Below are 27,281 nucleotides of genomic sequence, written 5' to 3' on the forward strand. Positions count from 1 at the left end.
CCCAGAACCAATACAGGGTATAAATCTTTAACAAAAAACAATCTAAAATACACTTAAAAAGAAAAAAAGATAGTTAATAACATCTTTCAATTGAGCTTTAGCTCCTCCTTGCTAGACTAGCTCTACACAATTTATATCATTCCTGGTCTTTAATCATAAACTATCTGAAATTTCTTAGTCCCATATTTATTTTGAGTGTAATCAGTCCATCTTTTCCACTCCAGTTTATATCTCTCGTTTGAATGGTCCTTAAGATATGCAGATATTTTAGCCATCTCAGCTAGGTTTATAAAATGCAATCAATGAAAGACCGTGGACTTAAATATAAGAATCATAGTTACCAGTAATCTCTGCGTTAGCCATATCATGTGGATTCCCAATGTTTGAATTCCAGATATAGCAATGGCTATAGTCAAAGATGTCTACACCTTCAACCAAACTCAAAAATCTTTACAGGTAGTCTTCAGCTTACAACTGTTTGTTTAATGACCAAAATTATGACAGTGCTGCAAAAAATGTGACTTGTAAAACAATTCTTGCACTTATGGCTGTGACAGAAGGTCACATGATCAAAATTAATGCATTTACAATGGTTGGAGCATCCCAGGGTCATGTGATCACCCTTAAAAAAATAAATAAATACATTTATAAAGAATAAAGATTTCTATTCTATTCTCTCTTCTTGTCTCTTCTCTTTCTTTTCATATTCCATTCTATTCTCTCTATATTCTATTCTATTCCATTCCATTCTCTCTATATTCTTTTCTTTTCTTTTCTATTCTATTCTATTCCATTCCATTAATTTCTATTCCACTGTGACCTTTCTGGTCAGTTCCAAGCAAGCACAATCAATGAGGAAAAATGGATTCACTTAACAACCAAAAGTTTCACTTAAGCACGGTGATTTATTTAACCACCACAGCAGACAAGATTGCAAAATTGGGTGTGACCCACTTGGCAACCATTTCACTTAGCAACAGATGTTCTGGTCCCGATTGGGGTTGTAAGTCAAGGACTACATATCAATTGTGTAGGATTTTGCTACTGTTCCTCCGATTTTCCCCCCGCATCTAAATCTTTCTCAATCCCAAGAGGAGATTCTAGGAATGAAATTTAAGGTGTTTTTGCATACAAAAAGAGGTGCCCTATTTTATATGCCATTGAATTTCATATATTCATGAGCCAAAGCTCCTTCAGAAAAGCCTATCGGAAAGCATGCTGCACATAAAAAAGGATATTATTCAAATTTGTACCGTACCTGAGTGTCAAATTTAGCAGCGCTGTAGAGGAAAGATTGGCAGATGTCATACATGCCACCCGTGTCACACGTAGAGTTTTCCAGACAGGCGAAAGCCCCACATCCCACTTGGAGGGCACTATTTAGACACCGAACCACATCCGCTGCAAAGAAAGGGGTGAGCAAGAAACAGAGAACATCTTAGCACACTTGGTTCAAGTACAGCAGCTTTCAGCTCAGCTGGCATGGTGGGTATCTGCCACATTTGCTGAGTCATGTTTTACTTCCCGATAGCTCTCCTCAGCACACCACCTTTAGTGAGGGATTTGTTGCATTTTTAGCTTCCACACTCAACTTTCAGGGTCTCAGCGAACCAGTGATTACTCCGGAAGATTTTGTGTCAAGAAAAAATTGCCCCCTACTACCATAGGGAAAAAAAAGGGGGGGGAGGCGGTGGCTCAGTGGCTAAGATGCTGAATTTGTCAATCAGAGAGACCGGCAGTTCAGCAGTTCAAATCCCTAGTACCGCATAATGGAGTGAGCTCCCGTTACTTGTCCCAGCTTCTGCCAACCTAGCAGTTCGAAAGCATATAAAAAATGCAAATAGAAAAATAGGAACCACCCATTCCTTGCGCCTTTGGCATTTAGTCATGCCGGCCACATGACCATGGAGACATCCTTGGACAGCGCTGGCTTTTTAGCTTTGAAATGGAGATGAGAACCGCCCCCTAGAGGCAGGAATGACTAGCACATATGTGCGAGGGGAACCTTAACCTTTACCTTTACCTTTTGACGAGTCATTTTGACTTGAATGTTCTAAGACTTCAAGAGACAGACAATTTCTAATGCCAGTCCATGAACAATGTCCCAAAGGTGCTTTTTTTCAGTAGGCAATTGGACTTTCTGTTTTTTCTTTGAAGACATTTTGCTTCTCATCCAAGAAGCTTTTTCAGCTCTGACTGGATGGTGGGGAATGGAAGGATTTATACTCCTTGCAGACAGCTGGTCATTTGCATCTTTTTAGCGGGTCACTGAAGCACTTGGAGGTTTATCTCTGTCCTTAGGGTTAACTGAGTGGTGCAAATGGGTGTGGAGCCTTCTTGGAAATGTTGAAATGACTGTGTTGTAGATTGGAGATAGATGTTGTTGAATCTCTCCCCTCAGTTGAGAGAGGGTTGTTCAATTTTGACATAAATGGCCTCTTTTGACCTCCCAATTTTGACATAAATGGGCTCTTCAACCCCCTGAAAGAATGCAAATGACCAGCTGTTTGCAAGGAGTGTAAATCCTTCCATTCTCCACCATCCAATCACAGCTGAAGAAGCTTCTTGGGTGAGAAGCAAAACGTCTTCAAAAGAAAAACCAGAAAGTCCAGTTGCCTCTTGAAAAAAGCATCTTTAGGACAACCATGACCTGGATGACTGACAATCTCTATAGACATCCATGAATAATGTTCCTCTCCTCCTATTACAATACTAGTTTCTCTGCAGCCTGTGAGAGTGGGGCAAATTCATTTCCAAAGGTTTGATGAAGAAAATGCCTTTGTTTTTCACTCATTGGGGCCCAACTCTGTTACGTCAGAAGGTCAAAATTCTGGGCAGAAATCAAGCCCAGCTGAGCATCAGAACTGCACATTATTTTCCAAATCCAACAAGATGCTGAAGTTATTCGGAGTCTAGAAAACTGGTGCAATTCTATCAGACCATAACCCACCTGCTTTAAAGTAAAGGTAAAGGTTGCCCTAGCACATGTGCTAGTCATTCCTGACTCAAGGGGGCAGTGCTCATCTCCGTTTCAAAGTCTAAGAGCCAGTGCTATCTGAAAACGTCTCTCTGGACATGTGGCTGGCATGACTAAACACCAAAGGCACACGGAACGCTGTTGCCTTCCCACCAAAAGTGGTTCCTATTTTTCTACTTGCATTTTTTACGTGCTTTCGAACTGCTAGGTTGGCAGAAGCTGGGACAAGTAACGGGAGCTCACTCAGTTATGCAGTGCTAGGGATTCAAACTGCTTTTTGATTGACAAGCACTGTGACCCTTTAGCCACTGAGCAACCTGCTATACCACCTTTCAATACTCAGAGAATCGTTATTTGAGATCTTTTTATATTATTTCTCCCAAGGAAATAATTCTCTAAAGGTCCTCTACAAATTCAGTACAATTTGATTCAGGGCAATATGACCATAACATGACAACCCAAGTCATTTCAAAGCTAATTCAGAATCCCAGCAGCTACAAAAGCAGCATCAGATAGATGAAACATTGAAATATCTGCCTAACCCAATTACTCCAAAGGATGAAAAGTGCTCAGAATTATAGGAAATCTAAGCCAGTATATCTGAAGTCCCCAAGTAGGGGTTGAATGAGGAAGCCTGGAAAAATGTTTCGTTGAGGAATTCCATGGTCATTAATCAAAATGGCTTTACTGTCCATCTTGGCTAACCATAAGATAATAAACATAAGGGTAAAGGTTAAGGTTCCCCTCACACATATGTGCTAGTTGTTCCCAACTCTAGGGGGCGGTGCTCATCTCTTGTTTCAAAGCCGAAGAGCCAGCGCTGTCCGAAGATGTCTCCGTGGTCATGTGGCTTGTATCGCTAAATGCTGAAGGTGTTCAGAGTGCTGTTACCTTCCCATCAAAGGTGGTTCCTATTTTTCTACTTGCATTTTTACATGCTTTTGAACTGCTAGGTTGGTAGAAGCTGGGACAAGTAATGGGAGCTCACTCCATTAAGCGGCGCTAGGGATTTGAGCTGCCAAACTTTCTGGTTGACAAGCTCAGCGCCTTAGCCATTGAGCCACAGCGTCCCTTATAATAAGCATACCACCTTTTTAATAATATGGATCAAAATTATAAAGGGGCACTTTTGAAAATGACCACATTGGATAGTGAATATAGGACACTCTATGAAGACCATCTAGGAGCAAATGTGTCCTTATCATTTGAACCCAATCAAAAGAAATACATTAGAAAGTCATCACTAAAGATAAGTTTCGGAAGTCCATAAAAGTGAAGTACAGGTGGAAGATTTTGTGTAAAGGCAAGGAAAAGTCGTGGTTAAAAGGCTGCCCCTAGGCCCACGGAGACCCAGATTTAAATCATTTCTTGATTTTGTGAAGCTCAGGGAATGATCTTCAGGCAACCAAGATCAATTTGAAGGGAGGTTGTAAAACTGAGGAAGGGGAAAAGATCAGGAATCTCATCTTGAGCCAGAGCTAAGATACACAGCATTTTGTAAGAGATCTCATTTAAAAAAAAAACCACATTATATATCCCAAACGAACACTGAATTAAGTAAACTTACAATCTGAAGTTAAAATGGCACTGAGCAAGTGACTTACGACCATTGCAGCATCCCCAAGGTCACATGACCATAATCCAGATGATTGGCAACTCCATGCATTTATGATGGTTGCAGCATTCTGGAGTCATGTGATCGCCAACTTGCGACTTTCCTAGCCAGCTTCTCACAAGCAAAGACAATGGGGGAAGCGGGAATCTCTTAATGGCTTTGTGATGCACGGAACTCTGCAGTGCTTTGCTTAACAACCTTGGCAAAAAAAGGTCATAAAACCAGGCGTGTCTCACTTAACAACCTTGCTCGGCAGTGGGAATTCTGGTCCTAATTGTAGTCATAAACTGAGGACTATCTGGATGTACAAATTATTTTGTTCCAGGAGTTTTGGTAAAAAAAACAAACCTGATGCTAATATTTCTTTTTAAATTACCCCCCCCCCCACCAAGCTGAATTCCTATGTAGCTTTATGCCACCTTGAAACCATATGCCTTCTTTTCTACCTCATCACCTTGTTGGCGTCAGGAATATACTGAAGTTTCTTTTTGTTAAAAAGAGAAAAGCTTTACTAAGGTATATTGCAGGAGATCAAGGAATTTTGGAGGGCAATAGCAGTAATTTTCCCCCCAACCCTTTACTTGTATTCTAGTCCCTTGCAAGTGGAGACTTTAAAAGAGAGATGTTCTCTTCCAATGCTATTTAGATGTGCCAAGTGAAAAAGAGAGAAAGAGTGAAAAATCAAATCAGTAGGTACCCTGGACATCTGCTTTCCCTTATGATGTTTCCATGGATTCAACTTAGAACTTTGCAATCTGCAGGTTTAATAAGCATTTGGGGCTTTCATTGTTTTAGACACCCTGGAAGAACTGAGACCCTAGGTTTCTATAGTAACCAAGTACAAAAGGAAATTGAGCAAATACTCCAGCATCAGTGCTGCAGAGCCCTGCGGATCTGAAATAAAAACCATTCCCCTGGCAAGTGTCAGATTAGGGGAGTGGAGTTTCCTGGATTGAAAATTAAGATGCAAGCGATATCTTGCCATACTGGAAGCCGGAGAACGTTCCCAGTGCAAAGACTTTCGTTTTAAAGGAAGCTCTTTGAGAGCAGCAGGATAGGCACCTATGGAAAACCCCAAGCTCTGCTTGTCAGGTATACAAGGCAAAAAAAAAAATGTTTGCTGAAAGAGGCTCCAAAAAGAAAAGTTAGATACCTCCTGGAATCAGCATCTATGCTCCTATTTAAATACGGAGGCCGATTTCTTTCTTCCTTTCTTCCCTCTCTCTCTCTCCCTCCCTCCCTCTCTGTCTCTCTCTTTCTCTGCCTCTCTCCCTCCCTCTCTCTGTCTTTCTCTGCCTCTCTCTCTCCCTCCCTCTCTCTCTCTTTCTCTGCCTCTCCCACTCTCTCCCTCCCCCCCCTCTCTTAAGGGCACCTTTTCCAATCCTGGTATTTTCTCTCTTTGGAGAAGCCAACTAATAGAATAGGGGAGGGGGGATTTAAAATTAATTTGCAATTAAGGAGTGGTGGAAACCTGCTTCAGTTAACTTCTGCAAAGGGCAGGGCTTAAGAGGGAATGCCCAGAGAATTTAGTCTCAGCAAATCCAACTCCAAATCATCCAGGATTTCGAGTCGGGAAATGTCATTCGCGAAGGATGGCATTCTTAGGAGGGTGGCACGACAAGGCTGAAGAGCCCTGATCACAAGGGATCCGCTTGCCTGTTCCCTGTCGTTCACCCAATCAGCCAAGCTAGCGGGCAGAGAGTGAGAGAGACCCATTTCATCCCCCACCCCGGAAAGTTTTCCTGCGCAAGCTCCCCCTTTGGAACCAGGGCTTCTTTGGATTTCAGCGAGGGAGACTTGCGCAGAACTCCCCGCCCCCCAGCGCTGGTACCGGAGCGAGCGAGCTTTTGAGCGTGGCCAGAGCTGTGTTTGCCCACTCGGCTTCCCACTGCTTCTCACCCCCGCCCCCCCACCAAAGGGAAAGGATCTGGAGAAGTTACCTGAGTTTTGGGCTGCCAGCCTGACCTTCCTGGAGCTGACGGAGGAGTCATTCTGCTCAGGTTCATAGGATGCAGAAGTAGCAGCAGCAGCAACCGCCAGCAGCAGGAGAAGCGTGGGCTTTTGGCGCATTCTCTTAAGTTTCCGCCAAGTTCGCGCGGCGTGCTCGCTCGACTCTCTCTCTCTCTCTCTTTCTCCCTGCCTCTTTCTCTCCCTCTCTCTCTGTGCCCACTTCTTCGGCTTGAGCAAAGACACAGATCTGGCTGTTGGAGAAAAAGAGAGGAAGAAGAGGAGGAGAAGGAGATGATGAAGACTCGCCGAATCAGCTCCACCAAGATAGCCCCCCTCCCTCTTTCTTCTTCGATTCTGGCTCCCACTCGCTGCAGGTGACCAACCTGGAGCTTTTATAGCTTCTCTTATCTCCCCCCACCCCTTAAAAGTCCTTCCCCGACCAGGAACCAATCGGGGGACGTGGTGGGCGGCCAATGAGAAGCGATGCTCATTCAAGCACAGGACGCCTGGAAAGTTCAGAGGAAGAATATTTTCCAACCTATTAAAAGGACCTCCAGACGGAATCGCAAACCACACCGACTCGCACGCGCGTCTTCTTCGTTTCCCTTCGTGTTACCGAGCGGTTGAGCGCTTAGGCTGGGATTGGGGTCCAAAACGACCGTTGAGACTTGGTGCCCGAGTTTCGGAATCAATGTGGATGTGCTCGGATGCATCGAGGAAAGAAAGGGGAAATCTTTTGCAAAGAGGATTTGTGTTCCGAAGACATGAAAAGGTAGAGGTTCAATTAGCCCCCCCCTCCTCCATATGAATGAAATGGGAGAATAAAAGAAGTCCCATTGACAGGAACAGAGGAAGGCAGCATATTATAAATCTTTAGGATCAGTGTTACTATACAGTTCCTTACATTACGTGTGTGTGTATGTATGTGTGTATGTGTGTGTATGTGCATATGCATATGAATGAATACACACACACAAATATACGTGCGCGCACACACACACACACACACAAACATGCCAAATACCACTCACTCATCATGAAATTTCCAGAACCATAAAGCCTACAAACTTGAAATTTGGCACTATTGTTCCTTTCGGCTTCTAGGTGCTCGCTAAGAAAGAATTTTTTGAAATGACCATCAGATCATTAGTAATTCTTATATGGTAATTAACACACTCTGATGCTAAGGAGTTCTACTCCCCCTCCCCACCTGAAAAGAACTCTGTTCCAACTGCCAGTTACCTCAGTTCAAATTACGTTCCACTCCTCCACTCCACTCCAGGAGCAGCCTGGGGCTCCTTACAGTACTAAACGTCAGTACCTCACCACAATGTCTATGCCTTCCACCTATGGAACTGCTTCCAGACTCAAGGTGGTGGGAGCGATATTCCCTTATGTGTTTCAATCACCGACCACCACTGAGCAAACAGATTGAACTGGAGTAATCAGGATTTCTCCTGCCTTGACTGATCACATAGTTTCATCATGAAGCACAAGTATCCAGCTAGTACATGCATGCATGCATATACATATACTGTACATATACATATACATATACACATACACATATACAGTACATATATGCATACATACACACACACATTGTATATATGTATATACTCTGTGTGTGTGTGTGTGTGTGTGTGTGTGTGTATATTGTGTATGTGTGTTAAATACCGCTCCCACCTTGCTTCTAAGACCTAAGATTTTTATAGATACTGGAGTTGAGTGACAGGATTCTTACTATTGATATTTGCCTTTGAGATGGAGGAAACTAAGTAGTTTGAGGGGTCCTTGGTGTTCCCTGAGCTTGGTTGCTTTTCTTGCAGACATTTCCTTACCCAAACTAGGTAACATCATCAGTGCTAGAGCAAACCCCATTCCTCACCAGCCCTGATGATGTTGCTTGCTTTGGGTAAGGAAATGTCTGCAAGAAAAATAAACCAAGCTCAGAGAGCATCAAAGACCCCTCTTTCAACCCTGAGCTACACATACTTTCCTTCATTGAGGCATAAGTAGTTTTCCAGTGAAAATTTTGGAGTGCAGCATTCTGGAGAACCTCAGAGAATTTCATTTGGTGAACATCAGCCCAGCCCAATGTCTGATGGCTACTAAGTGATTGGGTAGTTGACAGAGTCACACCTTTTAAATGTTAATACAAGTCCTAGAATCACTTGCCATTGTCCACGTTAGCTGGTGGAGTTGATGGGACTCAAGGTCCAAACCATCAGGAAGGTATTATGTTGATTTTCTCTGCTGTGGACAGTTTCCCATTGATATTCAATGCATGACGACCATTCATTTTCCTTAAATTATTTCTGCATATTGCAGTGATCTGCCAATCGGCCTACAAATGGGAGTCTATAGCATGTTCTGACCTAGGCTTCCCAAGAGCAGGAAGCAAACTTCTTGTCCCAACAAAAACCCCTTTTATTAATTTATTGTGAATTCTGCTCATTCACATCCAGCAAAGTCTTTCAAGGGAGGATTTACAGTCACAGACCTTATCTGGCTTGGAGAACTGATAGGCCGATACTTGCAAAACTTGGCAAGGAGCATCGGAGAGTCATGAACCAATTAAGCGAACAAATTGTCTCCTGCAAACTCCACTCCCCTTCCGCTCCTCTTTTATTCCCCATGGGAGGGGCCATTCATTGTCCACTTGTGGCCTTACTCACAAGTTGACCCTTGTTCCTTAGCTGTTTCCTTCATCTGGCAACTCTGTGCATGTGCACACTGGGAACAGTCTCCAGCTGTTTGTCTTCCTCACTGATGTCTGACTCTGAAGGCAGCTGATAACTGGCATACAGCTCTGGCCCCCTCTCTGCCTCCGACACAGAGCCCTCATCAGAGACTTCCCCAGACTCTAGGACTGGCTCATGTTCCTCCCCAACCTCCTCACTATCCAAATTTGCTGCCAGCTCCACTGGCTGCTGGCAGGCCACGACACAGCACTTGGAACTTAACAATGGAATGTGAGAACAGAATTCATCAAGATACATTTGTTTCCTATAAGATATATTACGATCATTCTTTTTCTGATCACAAATCTCTAGTGGCCTATGAACTGGGACTTGATTTTGGAGACATCCAGTGGAGGAAGACTTGCAAGGTCCTTTCTAGTTCTATTTTGAGTCTGATTCAATCTTGCATTTCTTCCTACGAAAAGCTGCAGCTCCTCTAGCTTAGGCTGCCCTAAATAGTTGTGTGCAGAAGCAGCACAGTTGCATGGTGAAACATCCCACCAACAATAAGTACTGCTGGAAGCTAAAGCAGGCAAGGATTTTTGTTCAGGAGTGAAACATTTGTCATGGATGCAAAAGGGCCTGGACTTACTCTCTGACTGGGGCAACTGGAAAATCACTTGAAACCCTTAAAACAGGGGTGTCCAGACTTTTTGCAAGGAGGGCCAGATTTGGTGAGCTGAAGTAGCCGAGGTGGCGCAGTGGTTAAATGCAGCACTGCAGGCTACTTCAGCTGACTGCAGTTCTGCAGTTCGGCTGTTCAAATCTCACCGGCTCAGGGTTCACTCAGCCTTCCAGCCTTCCACCCTTCCAAGGTGGGTAAAATGAGGACCCGGATTGTTGTTGGGGGCAATATGCTGAGTCTGTAAACTGCTTAGAGAGGGCTGAAAGCCCTATGAAGCGGTATATAAGTCTAACTGCTATTACTATTGCTATTGCTATTGCTAATATGTGGTGCCAACCATTCAGCCTCACATTCTTTGAATCATTAACATTAAATGCAAATGAACTATTTTATCAAAGACTAAACAAATAACTCTGGCAGGGAGAAGAAGCTGCGGGCCGCTCGAAATTTGAAAACGGGCCGCAATTGGCCTCTGGGCCGGACTTTGGACCTGCCTGCCTTAAAAGCTGCTCCAGCAGTGCTAAAATAGATGGACAAATTAAGAAGAGAAGACATCAAAAGAATCTTGGTAGGTTAAGCTAAGAATTCATTTAGTCCATGGTAGGCAATTTACTAACAGACAGTCCGAAGTAAACATAGTAAAACTAGGGGATACCAACCTTTCAGTCCTCAGCTCCCACTAAATTCATAATTTTAAATCCCGCGGACCACTAATATGATCCGCCAAATGACCAGCTGGGTGGGTGTGGCAAGGTGGTCATGTGACTGGGTGGGCGTGGCCAACTCAATGTCACTCATGTCGAGGGGCGCCTTGCCAGCCTCTACTCCCCACTCCTCACCTTAGGGCTCCAACAGGAAGTGGTTGTTGGAGCAAAGCAGCCACCATGAGAAAGATTTGGCAAAAAAAGCTGGCTCAGTTCAAATTGGATCTGATGACTGAGAAGGAGGCTCAGCAGAAGCACCTCAATGAGGACTAGGAGCATAGGCTTTCCAAGCAGAGGGAAGACCTGTGGGAGTGCAAGGCTAGATACCATTGCCTACTAAATTCATAATTTTAAGTCCCGCAGACCACTCATATGATCTGCCTTGCGTCTCTCTTCTGACAGACTAATAGCTGTTAAATTACAAACAAATAGCTTTATAGAAATTTCAGGGTTGAGAGACGTACCATGCAGTTAAGTGTTGCTTCTTATGCAGTTTTCCTTGCAATGACAATTTAATAAATTATCCGAATCCATTTAGGAAAGGAGAAGGGTAAGCCAATGAGGAAAATCTCCTCCCACTGCAGCAGATGACAGGGATGAATGATATCTTCCAAGATTGAACAGTACCATTTCCATTCTGTGACCAAAAACATATTGTTTCTACATCTGATTATCCTATAACTACATAGAGCTAAAACTACCATAATCAACACTCGACATATTATAAAATAGGAATCCCTGCCAAAGAAATGATGAAGAAAGGACATTCTCATGCCCAGACTGGCCATTTCATCCCTAAATAAGTTCAAGAATCCTCTACTTTATTTATTTGAAGTTTAGTGGAGGATTTAATAATCTTGCTTCTTAGGGCCATGAAAAATAGGTATACAGAGGTCTATGGAGATTGTCAGCCTCCAGATCATGGTTGAACCAAAGGTGCTTTTTGTTTTTCCTTGAAGACATTTCACTTTTCATCCAAGATATGTCTTCTGTTCAGAAGAAGAAGCTTCTTGAATGAGAAGTGAAATGTCTTCAAGGAAAAACAAAGTCCACTTGCCTTTTGAAAAAGCATCTTTCGTTATAAAGGGCACCTTTGGGATCTATGGGATGATGATCCTACCTTTTAGAGCAGTGGGTCACCATAGTTGTCCATTTGTAACCACAACGACACCAAAATGACAAAAGGGTATTTATTGCAGAGTCATCTAATGTCTACCCCTTTGTGGTGGCATCATGTTGTTCCCAACTAGATAAAAGGTAGAGTTTCTTTCTGAAGTCCTAAGACAAATTTAATCATTTACTTTCTCCTTGTCCCTCTCCACAGGTGTTTATGGCGTTACATTAATTAAGAGACTTCTTGTAAAATTGCAAAATTGAGTCCGCTGTCTCTCTCAATTCCATTTCTGATCTATAGTCAAGCCATATTTTCTTATGGGCCATTTTAATAAATAAAAAGAAATGAGATGAACAGATTAAAGCATAAAATTAGATACTTCAGAACAAAGAAACCAGCAAATTAACGTGGAGATTTCTCCCTCAACCTATTTATCGGAGCCCTGAAGTTCTTGATGGATAATTTCCAAATGCCATTAACAGCTGTGAAATTGGTGTCATTCTTAAAGGTTAAAATAAAAACCCAACTTCTCAGCTGAGCTGCCAAACATTTCTCTGTCAGATCCCCATCAGAGTCCCAAATCAGTGATATTCTTTCATCCTTTTATGTAAGTATATTGTTTTGAGGTGATGGTAGCACAAACACCATCTACTGCATACTTTTCCCAAAACTATTTTTTTCTCAAAATGGGGGGGACGACAATGACGACTAATGGATGTTGTAATTTCTCCCTTTCTTTTCTTTTACTCTATAAAAAATTAGGGAAGATCTCTTGTGAAACATTTCTCGGAGCTCCCCTCATTCTAGAATATAGAATAACAGAGTTGGAAGGGACTTTGGAGGTCTTCTAGTCCAACCCCCTGCTTAGGCAGGAAACCCTACACCACTTCAGACAAATGGTTATCCAACTTCTTCTTAAAAACTCCCAGTGTTGGAGCATTCGCAACTTCTGGAGGCAAGCTGTTCCACTGATTGATTGTTCTAACTGTCAGGACATTTCTCCTCAGTTCTAAATTGCTTCTCTCCTTGATTAGTTTCCACCCATTGCTTCTTGTCCTGCCCTCAGGTGCTTTGGAGTCAATAGTTTGACTCCCTCTTCTTTGTGGCAACCCCTGAGATATTGGAACACTGCTGTCATGTTACCCCTAGTCCTTTTTTTCATTAAACTAGACATAGCCAGTTCCTGCAACTGTTCTTCATAGATTTTAGCCTCCAGTCCCCTGGAACTTTATCTGTATTGCAAGGGCACATTAACAGAATCTTGCAAGATTGAAAACATTTTTCCACTCCTTTACTTTTTACTCAGTAGAAAATTAGGGAGAGTCTCTTTTGAAATGCTTCCCACACCTCCTCTCCTTCTGTGTGATAAGATATTCTTTATATGTTGGTTTTCCAGTCTTCAGGTCTTCCATCTTTCCTCCAAGGTCATTCTCACATACCATTATAACCAGAAGGAGAGGATAAGACATGCAGGGCTGAAACAGGCATTTTTAGGTGAACAAGTTATATAATAACATATAGCCATGTGTGAACTGATAGAAGAGAATATTTGTTGCTCAGGGTTGAATAAATATAGAGAGTATATCCTTGATACTCTCTCAGCTTGGTTGATTTGTTACAGATATTTCATTACCAAGCTAGGTAATATCATCAGTGCTAGTAAAGAAGTAGGGTTTGCTGTCATTTTATATACTAATGGCTTGCCCTGTCAGTGTGGGTTATGGTTTCTTGACATGGTGATTCCTTTCTATGGATGAATTCTAATGCACTTATTTTTTTTAAATTTTGCACCAAGGAGTGAGCTAAGAACCTGAGCTGGACTGAGAAGTGTTGGAGATTAGAAAGAAGATCGTGAAGATTAGGCTAATCTCTGGGGACAAGGATGTCAAAGGATTGCAGATAACACATGACTCTCCAGGTTTTCTTTCTCTCTGTTAGCTGAGATAACATATAGAAATTAAAGCTAACCTGGATGCTAATCATCATAATTAAAATTTTGTAAAATATGCTAAACTAAAAATGGTTGTGGCCATTAATGAAGTAGTGAGAAGTGAGAGGAGCCGAATGTCAACTTGCAAAGCATCCCTGGCCTGCTCTTGAGTTGCCACAGGCAAGAGGAGGGGGAAAACTGATGGAGAAGCACAACAGCCACAACCAGAAGCACATTCCACACATACCTTTCTCAAGGCTGTATCCCAGGTTACCTGCAACAACCAGAGGGGCATGATCTCTATAGCCCGCGAAAGTGCTCCATTGGAGAATGTGATTTATGACACCCCCTGGAGGGAGGGGGAGAAACAGGGTCATAATTGGGCCATAAATTATGTGGGGGCAGAGCTGGCTTCACTTGGGTATGTGCTGACATGTTGCTTCTAATAAATAACTGGATTTTTTTGAAGCTTGAGTCGAGGCCCATGATTTAATTGGAACCCTGACAGCATGCATCATGGAAATTTGAGCTCCTTTGGAAGATAGTTGGGAGACATAAAAGATGGAATTGGCACCTTTGTCTCTGCAAGTCCCTTGGCAGAGGGACTGTCATACCTTTCTTTTAAAAAAAATGGTAGAAATGTTTGTCTTCTCTACCTTAGACTACTCTGAAGACTGCAAAACAGGGTCCTCCTGTAACTGTAAACTCAGTGGTGGGTTTCCATACTTTTTACTACTGGTTCGCTTGTGTGTGTATGCTCTTGCGCACATGCGAGACACTTCTGCACATGCGCAGAAGCATCTGGGTGGGTGGGCAGAGCCTCCTGCTGCCCCCACTACCTGTTCACCCAATCCGAGCTGAACCGAGGGCAACTCACCTCTGTGTAAAACCCCTAGCTCTAAGTGAATCCTGAAATGTTAGTGTCTATCGCAAGCAAAACATCTAATGGATATAATAGAAAAGGAAAAGAGAAAGAAGAGGAAAGAGAAGATCAAGCATTGAGACAGTAATTCCATTTTTGGCCGATAGATAGGGCCAAGTCTATTTTAAGGAGTTTTATTTTGCAAGAGGTGTAGGAAATAGTTCATCTGTAGCAGCTGCTTCTCCAATAAATGCCTGCAGTTGGTCCTCTCTTTGCTATGTCACTATATTGTTTTTGGAAGCAGCAAGGTTTATACTTCCAGAAGTTCAGGCTCTCCTAAAGCGTGCTTCTTTTTACTCTCCAGCTTCAAAGCAGCATCACAAATGTGTGATGTTCTGTACCAAAGCTGCTTTTTCCGACTGGACTTTCCTGGTTTTTTCCTTGAAAATGTTTTGCTTCTCATCCAAGAAGCTTCTTCAGTTCTGACTTCAAGGAAAAACAAAGGAAGTCCAGTTGCCTTTTGAAAAATAAAAAAGCACCTTTGGGACAAGCATGACCTGGATGGCTGAGAATCTCCATAGACATGTGTGATGACTGATTAAATCTCATTTTTGTTTGATTGCTATCCTGTGTTTTCAAACCGAGATTGTTATCTAGCTGAAAGCAGCGCCTTTCTCACATAAGTCTTGTGAAAATGCCAGTTTTTGCAGAAAGAAACTTCCTTAGACAGAAATATGTCATTGCACTATAAGAATGTTTTTTAAAATGATCCAAATACTAGCTCCTGAAACACTTTAGAACAGTGGTCACCAACCGGTGGTCCATGGGAAAATTTGGGTGGTCCGCAGAAAAATTATTTGCATTTTTTATATTGCACTAAATCAGGGATCTTCAAACTACGGCCCCTGGGATGGATACGTGCAATGAATGCTTGTGTTGCTGCAGAGAGTCTCCCCCTTTGGGGTCTTTTTGTGTGGTTTGGAGGGGGGCAGAAATTCCAACTTGGGGTCTGCTTCAGCCTCCTGGTGCAGTGCTTTGGGCGAAGGCTGGAGGGAAACGCCGCTGGTGGCAAAGAGCTGGAGAGCCTCGTTCCAGTGGGACTGCATCATGGCCTGGAACTGGCTGGCCATCTCACCCACTGAGCCTCCAGGCACCGGTACCTAGCCCTCTGCTTGGAAAGCCTATGCTCCTAGTCCTCATTGAGGTGCTTCTGCTGAGCCTCCTTCTCAGTCATCAGATCCAATTTGAACTGAGTTCTTTTGCCAACTCTTTCTGGTGGTGGCTGCTTAGCTCCAGCAACTGCTTCCTGTTGTGGCCCTAAGGAGCCCGGGTGGGCAGGCGAGGAGTGGCTGTGAGGGGAGGGGCGAGTAGAAGCTGGCGAGGCATCCCTCGACATGAGTGGCATCAAGTTGGCCACACCCACCCAGTCACATGACCACCTTGCCATGCTCACCCAGCTGGTCATTAGGCAGATCATATTAGTGGTCTGCGGGACTTAAAATTATGAATTTAGTAGTCTTTGAGGTCCGAAAGGTTGGTGACCCCTGCTTTAGAACATCATTCTTTAATTATTTAACTAAATTAGCAATTCGCCCAGCCAACCAATTGAAAGTTTCCCCAGTCAACTTTTAAAACTAGAAAGGGAAATTAAAAAATAGGTTCCCTTCTCCTCCCACAAAAAAAGATCAAACACCATCAACAGCATCCTTCCCTTTCTCTTCAGTATGAAGAAGGAAGCACTCTTGAGAAAGTTAAGTGGAAGAGATAATGACAGAAGAGGTAAAACGGGGCAGGGGGGGGGATGGCAGAAAGTCACCATTGGAGGGCATGGAACTATGTAGAACATTTCTTACAAAACAGCCTAGCTAAAATTGACTTTGGGACATTTTGAACAAGTTTTGAATAAATGACTTTTTTCTATGTTTTATAGGAAGGCTGGCAACTCAGATGATGTGATTCAGACAAAGCAAGAAACTGAATTTCAGTGTCCTCAGTGGGAGGATTAATCAAATACAAGGTCATTTTATTGATATCCATGTGACCTAGACAGAGATAACTTTAGCAGCAAAGGAGAATATTTGTAACTCGGGGTTGAAATGAGAGGTCCTTGGTGCTCTCTGAGCTTGGTGGTTTTCTTCCAGATGTTTCATTACCCAACTAGGTAACATTATCATTACTAGAAAGGAGTGGGGTTACTCTCTGCTTCCATGTTTACTCACACATCCATGAGCACTGACTAACAATCCGAAGATACTGTATATATAAAACTCCTTAATTGTGTAACACCTAGACAGAGTTCACCATAGTTTCAAGTGGGAGACAGTGAGCATCCTCAATCAAGCTAAGTTCAAAAATTTTAGTGAATTCCTGGAAGCCTGGCACTCAAACAAATCAGCCATCAATAGGCACATAGAGATAAACAATATCTACATACCATTCAAAAGCGATAACAAAAAACTTAAAAGACCACAATCCTGATAGAAGAGAATATTTGCAGCTCAGAGAAAAGAAAAGAAAAAGATCAGAGATGCAACCACAGTTTGCCTTCCTGTAAATAGAACAGTGTCCTAAAATTTCATAATCACTTTTTTAGCTGAAAATAAAAGACCACATAAATTATTTTGGTGCAGTAAATTCTTTTGATTGAGGCACAAAGAAGACCCCTCAACACACATGCATAGGTTTTGGATTCCATTAGGAGAGATGCAGGCCAAGATTTGATCAGGTGTTTTGATGGGATCATAACCATAAGGATTAAATCGAATTGGGTCACCCTTTCAAGTCATGGCATTGAATGACATGGGAAATTCCAAACCTTTTGACTATATTTGGACTTATAACTGCTGTGAAGGATATCAGAGACCATTTCTTTATATTTTTGTTTGCAAACATCTTTTTTTTTACGGACTCAACTCAACCACTGTGATTCAACCATTCAAGGAAAGCAGATTAAACTTTTCAATGCATTTGGTTTCAAGACAAAGTTTGGCAAGACCAACATCTAAATCCTTTTGCTCCTCTTTTTCATGCCAGCTTGATGTGATAGACAACTTGCTTTCTTCTTCTGTGCTGCAAGTCTGACTGTTGTGGCCCACAGGTGGCCAGCGGATCTGGCAGCAGATTCGGACAGTGAGGAGGCTGGGGAGGAACATGGACCAGTCCTGGAGTCTGGGGAAGGTTCTGATGAGGGCTCTGCATCGGAGGCAGAGAGGGGGCCAGGGCCGTCTAACAGTTATCAGCTGCCTTTGGAGTCGGAGATCAGTGGGACAGAAGAACAGCTGGAACCTGTCCCAATGTGCGCATGCATAGAGCTTCCAGGAGAAGGGAACAGCTAGGAACAAGGGTTGACTTGGGAGTAAGGCCACAGGTGGATGATAAATGGCCCCTCCCATAGGTAATAAAGAGGAGCGAAAGGGGAGTGGAGTTTGCAGGAAACAGTTCAATTCATTAGGGTGAAGATCTGTTCCTGACTTCTTGCCAAGTACTTGCTGCTACAGCGTGGCGTTTGGAAGATATCGGCCTGGCAGCTCTCCAAGCCTGATAAAGGTCTGTAGTTGTGAAATCTCATGGAAGATTGTTTGCCGGGACTTTACTGGAGAGGAAATCCCTTTAACCTAAATAAAAGAGGTTTTATCAGGACGAGGAGTCAGTTTCAGAGTCAGAGGCCTAGGTCAGAACACTCACTTCCAATCATCTCTTGTTTAGATAACGGTTAAAATAGTGTCATAATTATAATGTATTATTAAATTTGTACACCAGTAGAGTCAGTTTGGTTTAATAATTAAGGCACCAGGAGACTGTAAATTCCAGTTCCAGCATGAAAGCCAGCTGAGTGGCTTTGGGCCAGTCACATTCTCTTAGCCCACAATTCATCAGCCAACTTATGTCACAATCAATGGATCAACACTTGATTGATTTAAAACATGGATCCTCCAGTGTGGGAGAATATTAAGAAGAAAATAATAATTAAAATTGTGTACCACCCAATCCCCCAAAAACTGGGCAGTTCAGCATCAGAACAACAGAATAACAAAGTTGGAAGGGACTTTGGAGGTCTTCCAGTCCAACTCCTGCTCAAGCAGGAAATCCTATACCATTTCGTACAAATGGCTATCCAACGTCTTCTTAAAAACTTCCAGTGTTGCAGCACCCACAACTTCTGGAGGGAAGTCATTCCACTGATTAATTGTTCTCACTGTCAGGAAATTTCTCCTTAGTTCCAGATTGATTCTCTCCTTGATTACTTTCGGATTGTTCTCCTCAAATTTTTGGAAGAAATGTCCTCTGGCTTCAGTTGCAAGTGGGGAAAAAGACACTGGAAACATGGAGGCCGCTTGGAAAGATGGTTTTAATGTGGACAGGACCACATGGTTTGAGGTCCTGGGGAAAAGGGGATCACATGCCTCAAAGATGTTGAAGAAGGAAAAAAAGGGCTGGCTTGCTAAGAGTCCTTGGGTTTTACACCCTCTGTTGGGCCCTGCCCCAAGGCCTCCTGCTCCTGTGCAAGAAATGCACTGTGATTGGCTGTCAGACTCCCAGGTTTGTTTTTTTTAGCTAACTTTGTAGGCTGTCCTGAGACCTAAGCTTGTTTGCCTTGCTGGCTGATGTAATTTTCCCAGGTGCCTTGTGGTGAGTTTCTGTTTGCTAGATGAGTCTGTCTGAAAGGGGTAGATCTTTGTTATGTAGAATAGACTGGTTCGGGCCTTAATGGCCCATGGACAAAGGTGTGTGTGTGTGGGGGGGGGGAAAACAGAGTTTCTGCCTCCCTTTTAGAGGAAATATTCTGCCCTTTCATATTTCCTAAAATATTTCATTTTCTAGGAGAGAGGTGGGTGCTAACTTCCTACAAGATTACATGAGAATGATGTGGGTTTAACAGGACAAAAAGATGGTTAGGGATCTGGTTTGTTGCGTTTTAAATGAGATCCAGTTTATTGTTGCTTCTATTGATCCAACTCCTTTTTTTGCTCAAAAGCATTCAGAAGTATCTGGTGAGCAAAGGAGGAGAATGAGAAGACATGTCAAGGATAAGAGATGCTCTCTACTTTTTTCCTGATCATACCTGGAATCCCCCCCCAAAAGATTGATATTTTAAATAAAAAAATACCAATTATGAATCAACTTGTAGATGGTTTGTTTCTTATATTGCAAAGTTTTTTTTCCAAGTAGAGGCCTGTGTTATTTATTTCAATAAAAGCCTTCTTATAAAGTGGATTGCAGATGAAAATTATTCTTATTACGATTGGTTATAGAGTTGTTATTGATCTTATTTTATTGCAGTTGTGGACTAAGTTCTGCCCAGATTCTCAGCTAGTCCTTCAAACATTCCAATTGCATAAAATCTTTTCCAGGCTATTTAACTTTTGGATTTGCGGTTCTATTTTCTCTCTTCATTTTCAATTAAGAACTAGCCTCCAGGCTACCAGGCTGCTGATTCATTCCTCTATAGTTATACAGCCAGTGGCTCATGAAGAGTTTGTATTAATCTGATTCCCTAAATAGCTCTCAGCTACATCATAGCCGCGGGAGTGATTTTGCTTCCAAAAATCAAAAAAAGTTGATTCCCTTGAGCTTCCAAAAGTCACTTGGAGCCTCATCAGAGGAACTTCATCCAGAGTTCAAAAGGAAAAACAAAAAGCTGGATGGTTATGTCTTGAAAATGGGCAGAGGTCCTGAATGAAAACCCACTGAAGGCCACAGGATCCTTGCTAATATTAAGGATTTGGAATTCAAAGTGTAAAAATTGCTTTCAGACTGAAAGTAAGCAGGGAAAGACATATGCCAGTGCTTTGAGTTACAAGGAGAAATTACGGCCTGCTATGGTTTTCCCGTTTTTTCTGCTATGATTTTCCCAGTTGCAATGTTTGGCTGTGAAAGTTGGACCATAAGAAAGGCTGAGCACCAAAGAATTGAGGCCTTTGGACTCTGGTGCTGGAGAAGACTATCACAAGTCCCTTGGACTGCAAGGCGATCAAACCAGTCAGTCCTAGCGGACATCAACCCTGACTGCTCTTTAGAAAGCCAGACCCTGAAGAGGAAACTCCAATACTTTGGCCACCTGATGGGAAGGAAGGACTCCCTGGAGAAGAGCCTCATGCTGGGAACGATGGAGGGCAAAAGGAGAAGGGGATGACACAAAATGTGGTGGCTGGATGGAGTCACTGAAGCAGTAGGTGTGAGCTTAAATGGGCCCCACAGGATGGTAGAGGACAGGAAGGCCTGGAGGAATGTTCTCCGTGGGGTCCCAATGAGTCAGACATTACTTTGCAACTAACAACTACAACAACTACATAAAACCCCATCTTTTGGCTGCCTTCCAGCTGCTGTCATCACCATTGAAGCAACACATGGCTTTCACAATAACTGAGACAGCAGGAGAAATGCTCGGGATACATTTGAACCCTTCAGCCTCAACAAAGAGTTACAATGAAGTTTCACATACATGATACATTTGTCCAAACACTATTGCAATATCTTGGCTGGACAATGTTGAACAGGGATTCTGTTTCGGATGTTGTTTTTCCATGCAGCTTCTGATCATCCATGTAAAGGGATAGCCTGGCAGATGTTTTTGATATTTGGTAGCCATGTCCTGACTCTGTTGAGACAGAGGGACTGACCCAAAAGCAACCCAGTGGATTTTGTGCTTCAGAACTCCTTGTTCTGTTTCCTTGCCTGACTATACCAGCTATCTCAAATACACCAAACCACAGCATCTTTACACTGGATCGAATGCTGGGAACTGAGCAGTGGCTCAGTGGCTAAGATGCTGAGCTAGTCAATCAGAAAAGTCAGCAGTTCAGCAGTTCGAATCCCTAGCACTGTGTAATAGAGTGAGTTCCTGTTACTTGTCCCAGCTTCTGCCAATCTAGCAGTTTGAAAGCATGTAAAAATGCAAGTAGGAAAATAGGGACCACCTTTGGTGGGAAGATAACAGCATTCCATGCACCTTCAGCATTTAGTCATGCCGGCCACATGACCACGGAGAAATCTTTGGACAGTGCTGGCTCTTTGGCATTCAAACAGAGAAGAGCACCGCCCCCAAGAGTGGGGAATGACTAGGGGAACCTTTACCTAGAATGAATGAGCTGGAAGGCATCTTGCAGGTCTTCTGGTCCAGCCCCCTTAGATGACACCAATTTCTGATATCCATTTTTATTTATTTATTTTTTTTTCTTTCATTCATTCATTCATTCATTCATTCATTCATTCATTCATTCATCCAGCTCACTCACAGTGGCTCCGGATGGCTTACAGAAGTTCTAGCTCTTTTATTTATAATTTAATTTATATATACCAATAGCACCAGTGACGTGCTGAGGTTTATGGCTGGTGAGGCACTGGCACAGTGGTGGGTTTCAAATTTTTTTAGACTTTTTTAGACTTCAACTCCCAGAATTCCACAGCCAGGCATGCTCAGTTCCAATTTAAAGGGAGAGCATTTGTTTTTCTCCTTTGCGAAAAAGTTTCCATCATTCTTTTTCTTCTCCCTCCCCCTACTTCCTCCCTCCCTCTCTCCCTCCCTCCCCCCTCTCTCAAACAGACACACGCATACCGAGAAGTCTCCACCATTGCAAATGCAGCCTGCTGTCTGGGTGGGAAATGCTTGAAATGCAATAAAGTCCACCCACCCACTCACCTCCTACTTGCAGGCTGGGGTGAGAGAAGAGGCAGAGAAGCTGGAGGGGAGCCGATCTGAGCCTTTGATTGCAGGCAGAGCCACGTTGCCTTTTCAAACTTGTAATCAGTGAAACTGGGCTTATATAGTTTATCCAGGTGTGTGTGTGTGTGTGTGTGTGTGTATTTGAAAAGGCAACATGGCTCTGCCTGCAATCAAACTACACTTGGGGAGGGATCTACACTTGAGGATGAAATTTAAATTCTTCCCCCTTCTATCCGACCCACACATACCTTTTCCAGCTGTTTCAGAGAGGATTTCAACTCTGCTCTTGCCTGTCATCATGAAAAGAAAAAAAATGTAAAAGGAAAAAGGCAAGAGCTGAGGTCAGGCTCAGCTAGTTGCTGCCAGAGTCACCGTGGATGACTCTGCTTAACTGTTTAAAAAAGCCTCTAAAAAAGCACCCTCTACAGAAAGAGGCAGGAGAATGACGTGCCTCACCTACGTCAGGACTTTTTAGGCTTTTAACCTCTGCTTAACGCTGTTCAAGTGATCATAAAATGCCTAAAGTCAGACTAGATGAGGCACATCATTCTCCTGCCTCCTCCTGTAGAGGGTTTAGAGGCTTTTAAAAAAAGTTAAGCACTAAGCAGAGTCATCCACGGTGACTCTGGCAGCAACTAGCCCAGCCTGACCTCAGCTCTTGCCTTTTTCCTTTTACATTTTTTTTTCTTTTCATAATGACAGTGGTGAGGCTCTGCCTCCCCTGCCTCCCCTGACTGCACGTTCCTGAATAGCACTTAGACTTATATACTGCTTCATAGTGCTTTACAGCCGTCTCTAAGTAGTTTACAGAGTCAGCATATTGCCCACAACAATCTGGATCCTCATTTTACCCACCTCGGAAAGATGGAAGGCTGAGTCAACCTTGAGCCGTTCAGGATCAAACTTCCTGGCTGTGGGCAGAGTTAGCCTGCAACACAGCACTTTAACCACTGCACCAACATGGCTTCCTTCCTTCCTTCCCAAGCAATAGCACTTAGACATATATACATTTCACAGTACTTTACAGCCATCTCTAAGTGGTTTACAGAGTCAGCCTCTTGCCCCCATAATCTGGGTCCTCATTTTACCTGTCTCGGAAGGATGGAAGGCTGAGTCAACCTTGAGCCAGTCAGAATCGAACTTCCTGGATGTGAGCAGAGTTAGTCTGCAATACAGCACTTTAATCACTGCACCAACACAGCTTCCTTCCTTCCTTTTCATTGTCTTCCTTCCTTTTCATTGTCTTCCTTCCTTCCTTCCTTCCTTCCTCCTTCCTTCCTTCCTTCCTTCCTTCCTTCCTTCCTTCCTTCCTTCCTTCCAGAGTCAGATTATTGCTCCCAACAATTTGGGTCCTCATTTTACCCACCTTGGAAGGATGGAAGGCTGAGTCAATCTTGAGCCAGTCAGGATTGAACTGCTGAACTGTAACCAGCAGTCAGCAGAAGTAGCTTGCAGTACTGCATTCTAACCACTGAATTATATATTGTATAATATTATAATTTATGTATATACACTTTCACTACCATGCATGCCTTTGTTAATCACACTCTAGAAGATCAGAGCATTTTCGTTCAGAACTACTGCATATTTCCTCATTTTGAGCTTCACAACTTTTGGTATGTATAAAGTGATGGGTATGTATAGGATATTGCTTGGGAAAAACTAAAAATTTCAGGCAAACATTGAGGTGTAAAAAATGAGCTATAGACTCAACAGGAGTTAAATCATTGGAAAATGGGCTCTACCCTTTAGGTAAAATGAATGATTCATTCTTCTTTTCTCCTGGCTTGAGTGTGTTGATATACTCAGATTGATATAGGCATCTCTGAATGATGTGACTGCAATTGACTGCAACACGATTTCAATAAAATAAATAAGAATATCAGTGGGTTACAGAGAAAGTGCTTGTCTGCTATTATGCAATCAACTTTGATTACTTCAGCAAAGTAATCAACTTTGCTAATATATTCCAGACTAGCTGCTAACCCGGTATTGCTTGGGTATTTTTTTATAAGGGGAAAATGTCTGGACCATACATAGTTTCTAATATTGGATTTTCCCCCTTACCAGAGGGAGCCCCCTTGTGGAGTACCATGAAGCCACTACCATAGCAACTCCATGGGCTGTACAGTAGAAGCCATTTTATGGCACAACAGGCTATATCTTAACAGAACACCCCCCAAGGGGTTTTAGGGGTGTCTTACCCTCACAGTATTTTTCTCCAGCGAGTAAGTCATCTGTGTACCAAGTTTGGTTGAAATTGCTCAAGGCATTGAACTTGTCTTCTCTTTCCCAGCCTCTGGCAAACAGCCTCTTTCTTGTCTGATAGCCTTCCTGACAATTTGGCCAATTGAAGGAGAGGAAATTGGAGCTTCTTTGTGTATTGTCATCAACCTGAAACCAGTTGTTACAAGCAAGGGAAACTTTTTTCTCTGGCTCACTGGTTAGAAAGTTGTGGAAAAAAGTTTGGGGTGGGTGGTCATATAATCCTTCCTTCCAACCAGGCCAAGGCTGTGTGATTCCTACGGCTTTGTCCAATCAAAGTATTAAATATCACGAGCAACCGAGCTTCCAAATACTTTGTTGTTTTTGTTTAGGCAAATCTTTTCATGCACAGTGCATTTCTAAAGGGACAAATGAGAGAGATGCCATCAGAAGAGAAACCAAGAATGGATGCCTCCTTCATGAATGCCAGGATGGTGGTAATATTTGTTCCTTCCTTGGATGATCTGATGCAACTCCCATCTCGAAAACTGGTAATACTAAGAAAGATTGAAGGCATTTGGTGGGTTCACTTAGCCAGTGCAGTGTCAGAGATATGAGGACTTTCTTGGTCATCTCTCAGGGCTTCTGCCTTATCCAACTTTTAGTTTTGCATGACAGTGAGGACAATTAGTCAAAGGAACACTTTGCCTCCTGACCTAGGGGTTCCATTGCTGGAGAGTTTTTTTTTTTAAAAAAAAAAGATTGGACATTTGTTTGGAATACCAAAGGTGCTTTTTCAAGAGGCAACTGGACTTTCTGATTTTTCTTTGAAGACGTTTTGCTTCTCATCCAAGAAGCTCTTTTAGAGCTGAAGGACCTTCTTGGTGAGGCGAAACATCTTCAAAGCAAAACTGGAAAGTCCAGTTGTCTCTTGAAAAAGAATCTTTGGGACAACCATGAACTGGTTGACTCAGAATCTCCATAGACATTTGTCTGGGATGGAATAAAGACTCCTGCTCTGGGCAGGATAAATGCCAAGATCCCTTCCAAATTCTATTCTGTTCCTGTTCCTGTTCCTGTTCCTGTTCCTGTTCCTGTTCCTGTTCCCGTTCCCGTTCCCACTCCACTCCACTCCATTCCATTCTTCAACTTTATTCTATTCTATTCTATTCTATTCCTTGCTGGCCTCTAATGGTTGCCTATTTTATTTGTAGCCCTGATTTGGTTGGCCTACCAACCAAATATGCATATATTTTTCCGTAACTTCTTTTTGCTGATGGACAATGATCACCAGCATGTGAGATTATTGCTTTCCTGCCTGTGGTTTATATAATTAAGGTTTATAAATTCATGTTTGCCCAATGGCTCTATTGTCTCTGCTGCCCTATTTAATTCATATGATTATATCAGGGTAGAGGGATGCACTTCTGCCTTATATGAAACCATTATGCTGTTAACATTGCTCATATATAGACAGTGTTTGCATACAGAGAATCTGTCCATATGCCCCAACTCTGGTCAGGAGCACACCTTGTTCTAAGGTGTGGTTAACCCTCTTAAGGCTTGGTTAATTGAGATTTGTCAAACAAACCATTTTGGGGTGGGATCAATTTATCAGAAAGGCTGACACCATAAGACCAAGTAAGTGAGCCACATTGAAGTTTAATGCATTGTAGGAGTTTTGTATCCTCATGAATTTACTTAGGCCCTTGAGGGGGGAAAAAAGAGGCTGTGAATGCTTGCTATTTCCAGTCTGAAAAGGATGGTGTGCAGAAGAGGTGTCTGAGCCAGGACAGCTGAACAATGAAGAGGACAGGCTTGGGTTGATTAAGATAAGTTATATAATTAAACATCTGGAGGCTACATAGTTGCCTGCTCCCTGCCTGTTTGTAACTGTCTCTATGAGCATAAATCCTTTCGTTTTATCTTCTCTGCTTACTCTTAAAGTAAATGCGCAGCCAGATAATCCTAAGGAGCATCTCTCTCTCTCTCTCTCTCTCTCTCTCTCTCTCTCTCTCTCTCTCTCTGTCTATCTATCTATCTATCTATCTATCTATCTATCTATCTATCTATCTATCTATCTATCTATCTCTATCTCTCTATCTCTATCCATCCATCCATCCATCCATCCATCCATCCATCCATCCATCCATCCATCCATCCATCCATCCATCCATCTATCTATCTATCTATCTATCTATCTATCTATCTATCATCTATATATATATATTAGGAGTTTTTACAGCCATAGACCAAATCTTTTTTGATTGATGGCGCTCCAACCTTTGTTAGGAAAATGATGGCGAACCTATGGGACGCGTACTAGAGGCCTCTCTGCGGGCAGGCATGTCATCACCAACTGCTCTTCTCGTTTCTGGTGCCAGCTGATCTTCATGGGTGCTAGAGCCCTGGAAAACAGCCTGGAAATGACTCAAAAATGGCCTGAAAATGGCCAAAAAACAGGCATGCACAAACTGGCCAGCTGGTCTTCGGGTTTCCAATGCTCTGGCGCTTGCTCATGAAAGCACATGCACATGTGTTCCGGTTTGGCCACTCCGGTGGTGGGATTCAGCCAGTTCGCACCTATTCGGGAGAACCGGTTGGTAACTTTCCAGGTAGTTCAGAGAAACGATTGTTGGAAGAAATTTCCTTTTGTTTTTTTCCACTTTACAGGGCTAATCCTGTAAGGAAGGCAGGAAGGAAGGAAATATTCTAGTGTTGTTTCTAGCCTAATCTTTATTGACCTGCTTACAGAAACTGCCTCTCCGGTTAACCCTTACTATATTGTAACAGCTAAGGCGAAGCGCCCAACGACCTGAGTGACCTTGAGTTGGCCAAGCCCACCCAGTCACATGACCACTGAGCCCCACCTAACCAGATAGTCATTAGGGC

At 42.9% G+C, this 27,281-nt stretch overlaps 1 protein-coding gene across 1 annotated transcript in view; it reads right to left on the minus strand.

Moving 5' to 3' along the window:
• The window catches only part of STC1 (stanniocalcin 1), a 31,181-nt gene extending 24,519 nt beyond the window's left edge, over positions 1–6,662 (minus strand). The window contains exons 1-2 of the mRNA XM_032228798.1: positions 6,533–6,662; positions 1,259–1,401 (exon numbers count right to left, since the gene is read on the minus strand). Coding sequence (XP_032084689.1) covers positions 1,259–1,401; positions 6,533–6,662 — 273 coding nt within the window. The remainder of the gene's footprint in view (positions 1–1,258; positions 1,402–6,532) is intronic.
• Positions 6,663–27,281: the final 20,619 nt, after the last annotated feature.

The sequence above is a fragment of the Thamnophis elegans genome, chromosome 13 (assembly GCF_009769535.1).
Source record: "Thamnophis elegans isolate rThaEle1 chromosome 13, rThaEle1.pri, whole genome shotgun sequence".
Classification (NCBI taxonomy): Eukaryota; Metazoa; Chordata; class Lepidosauria; order Squamata; family Colubridae; genus Thamnophis; species Thamnophis elegans.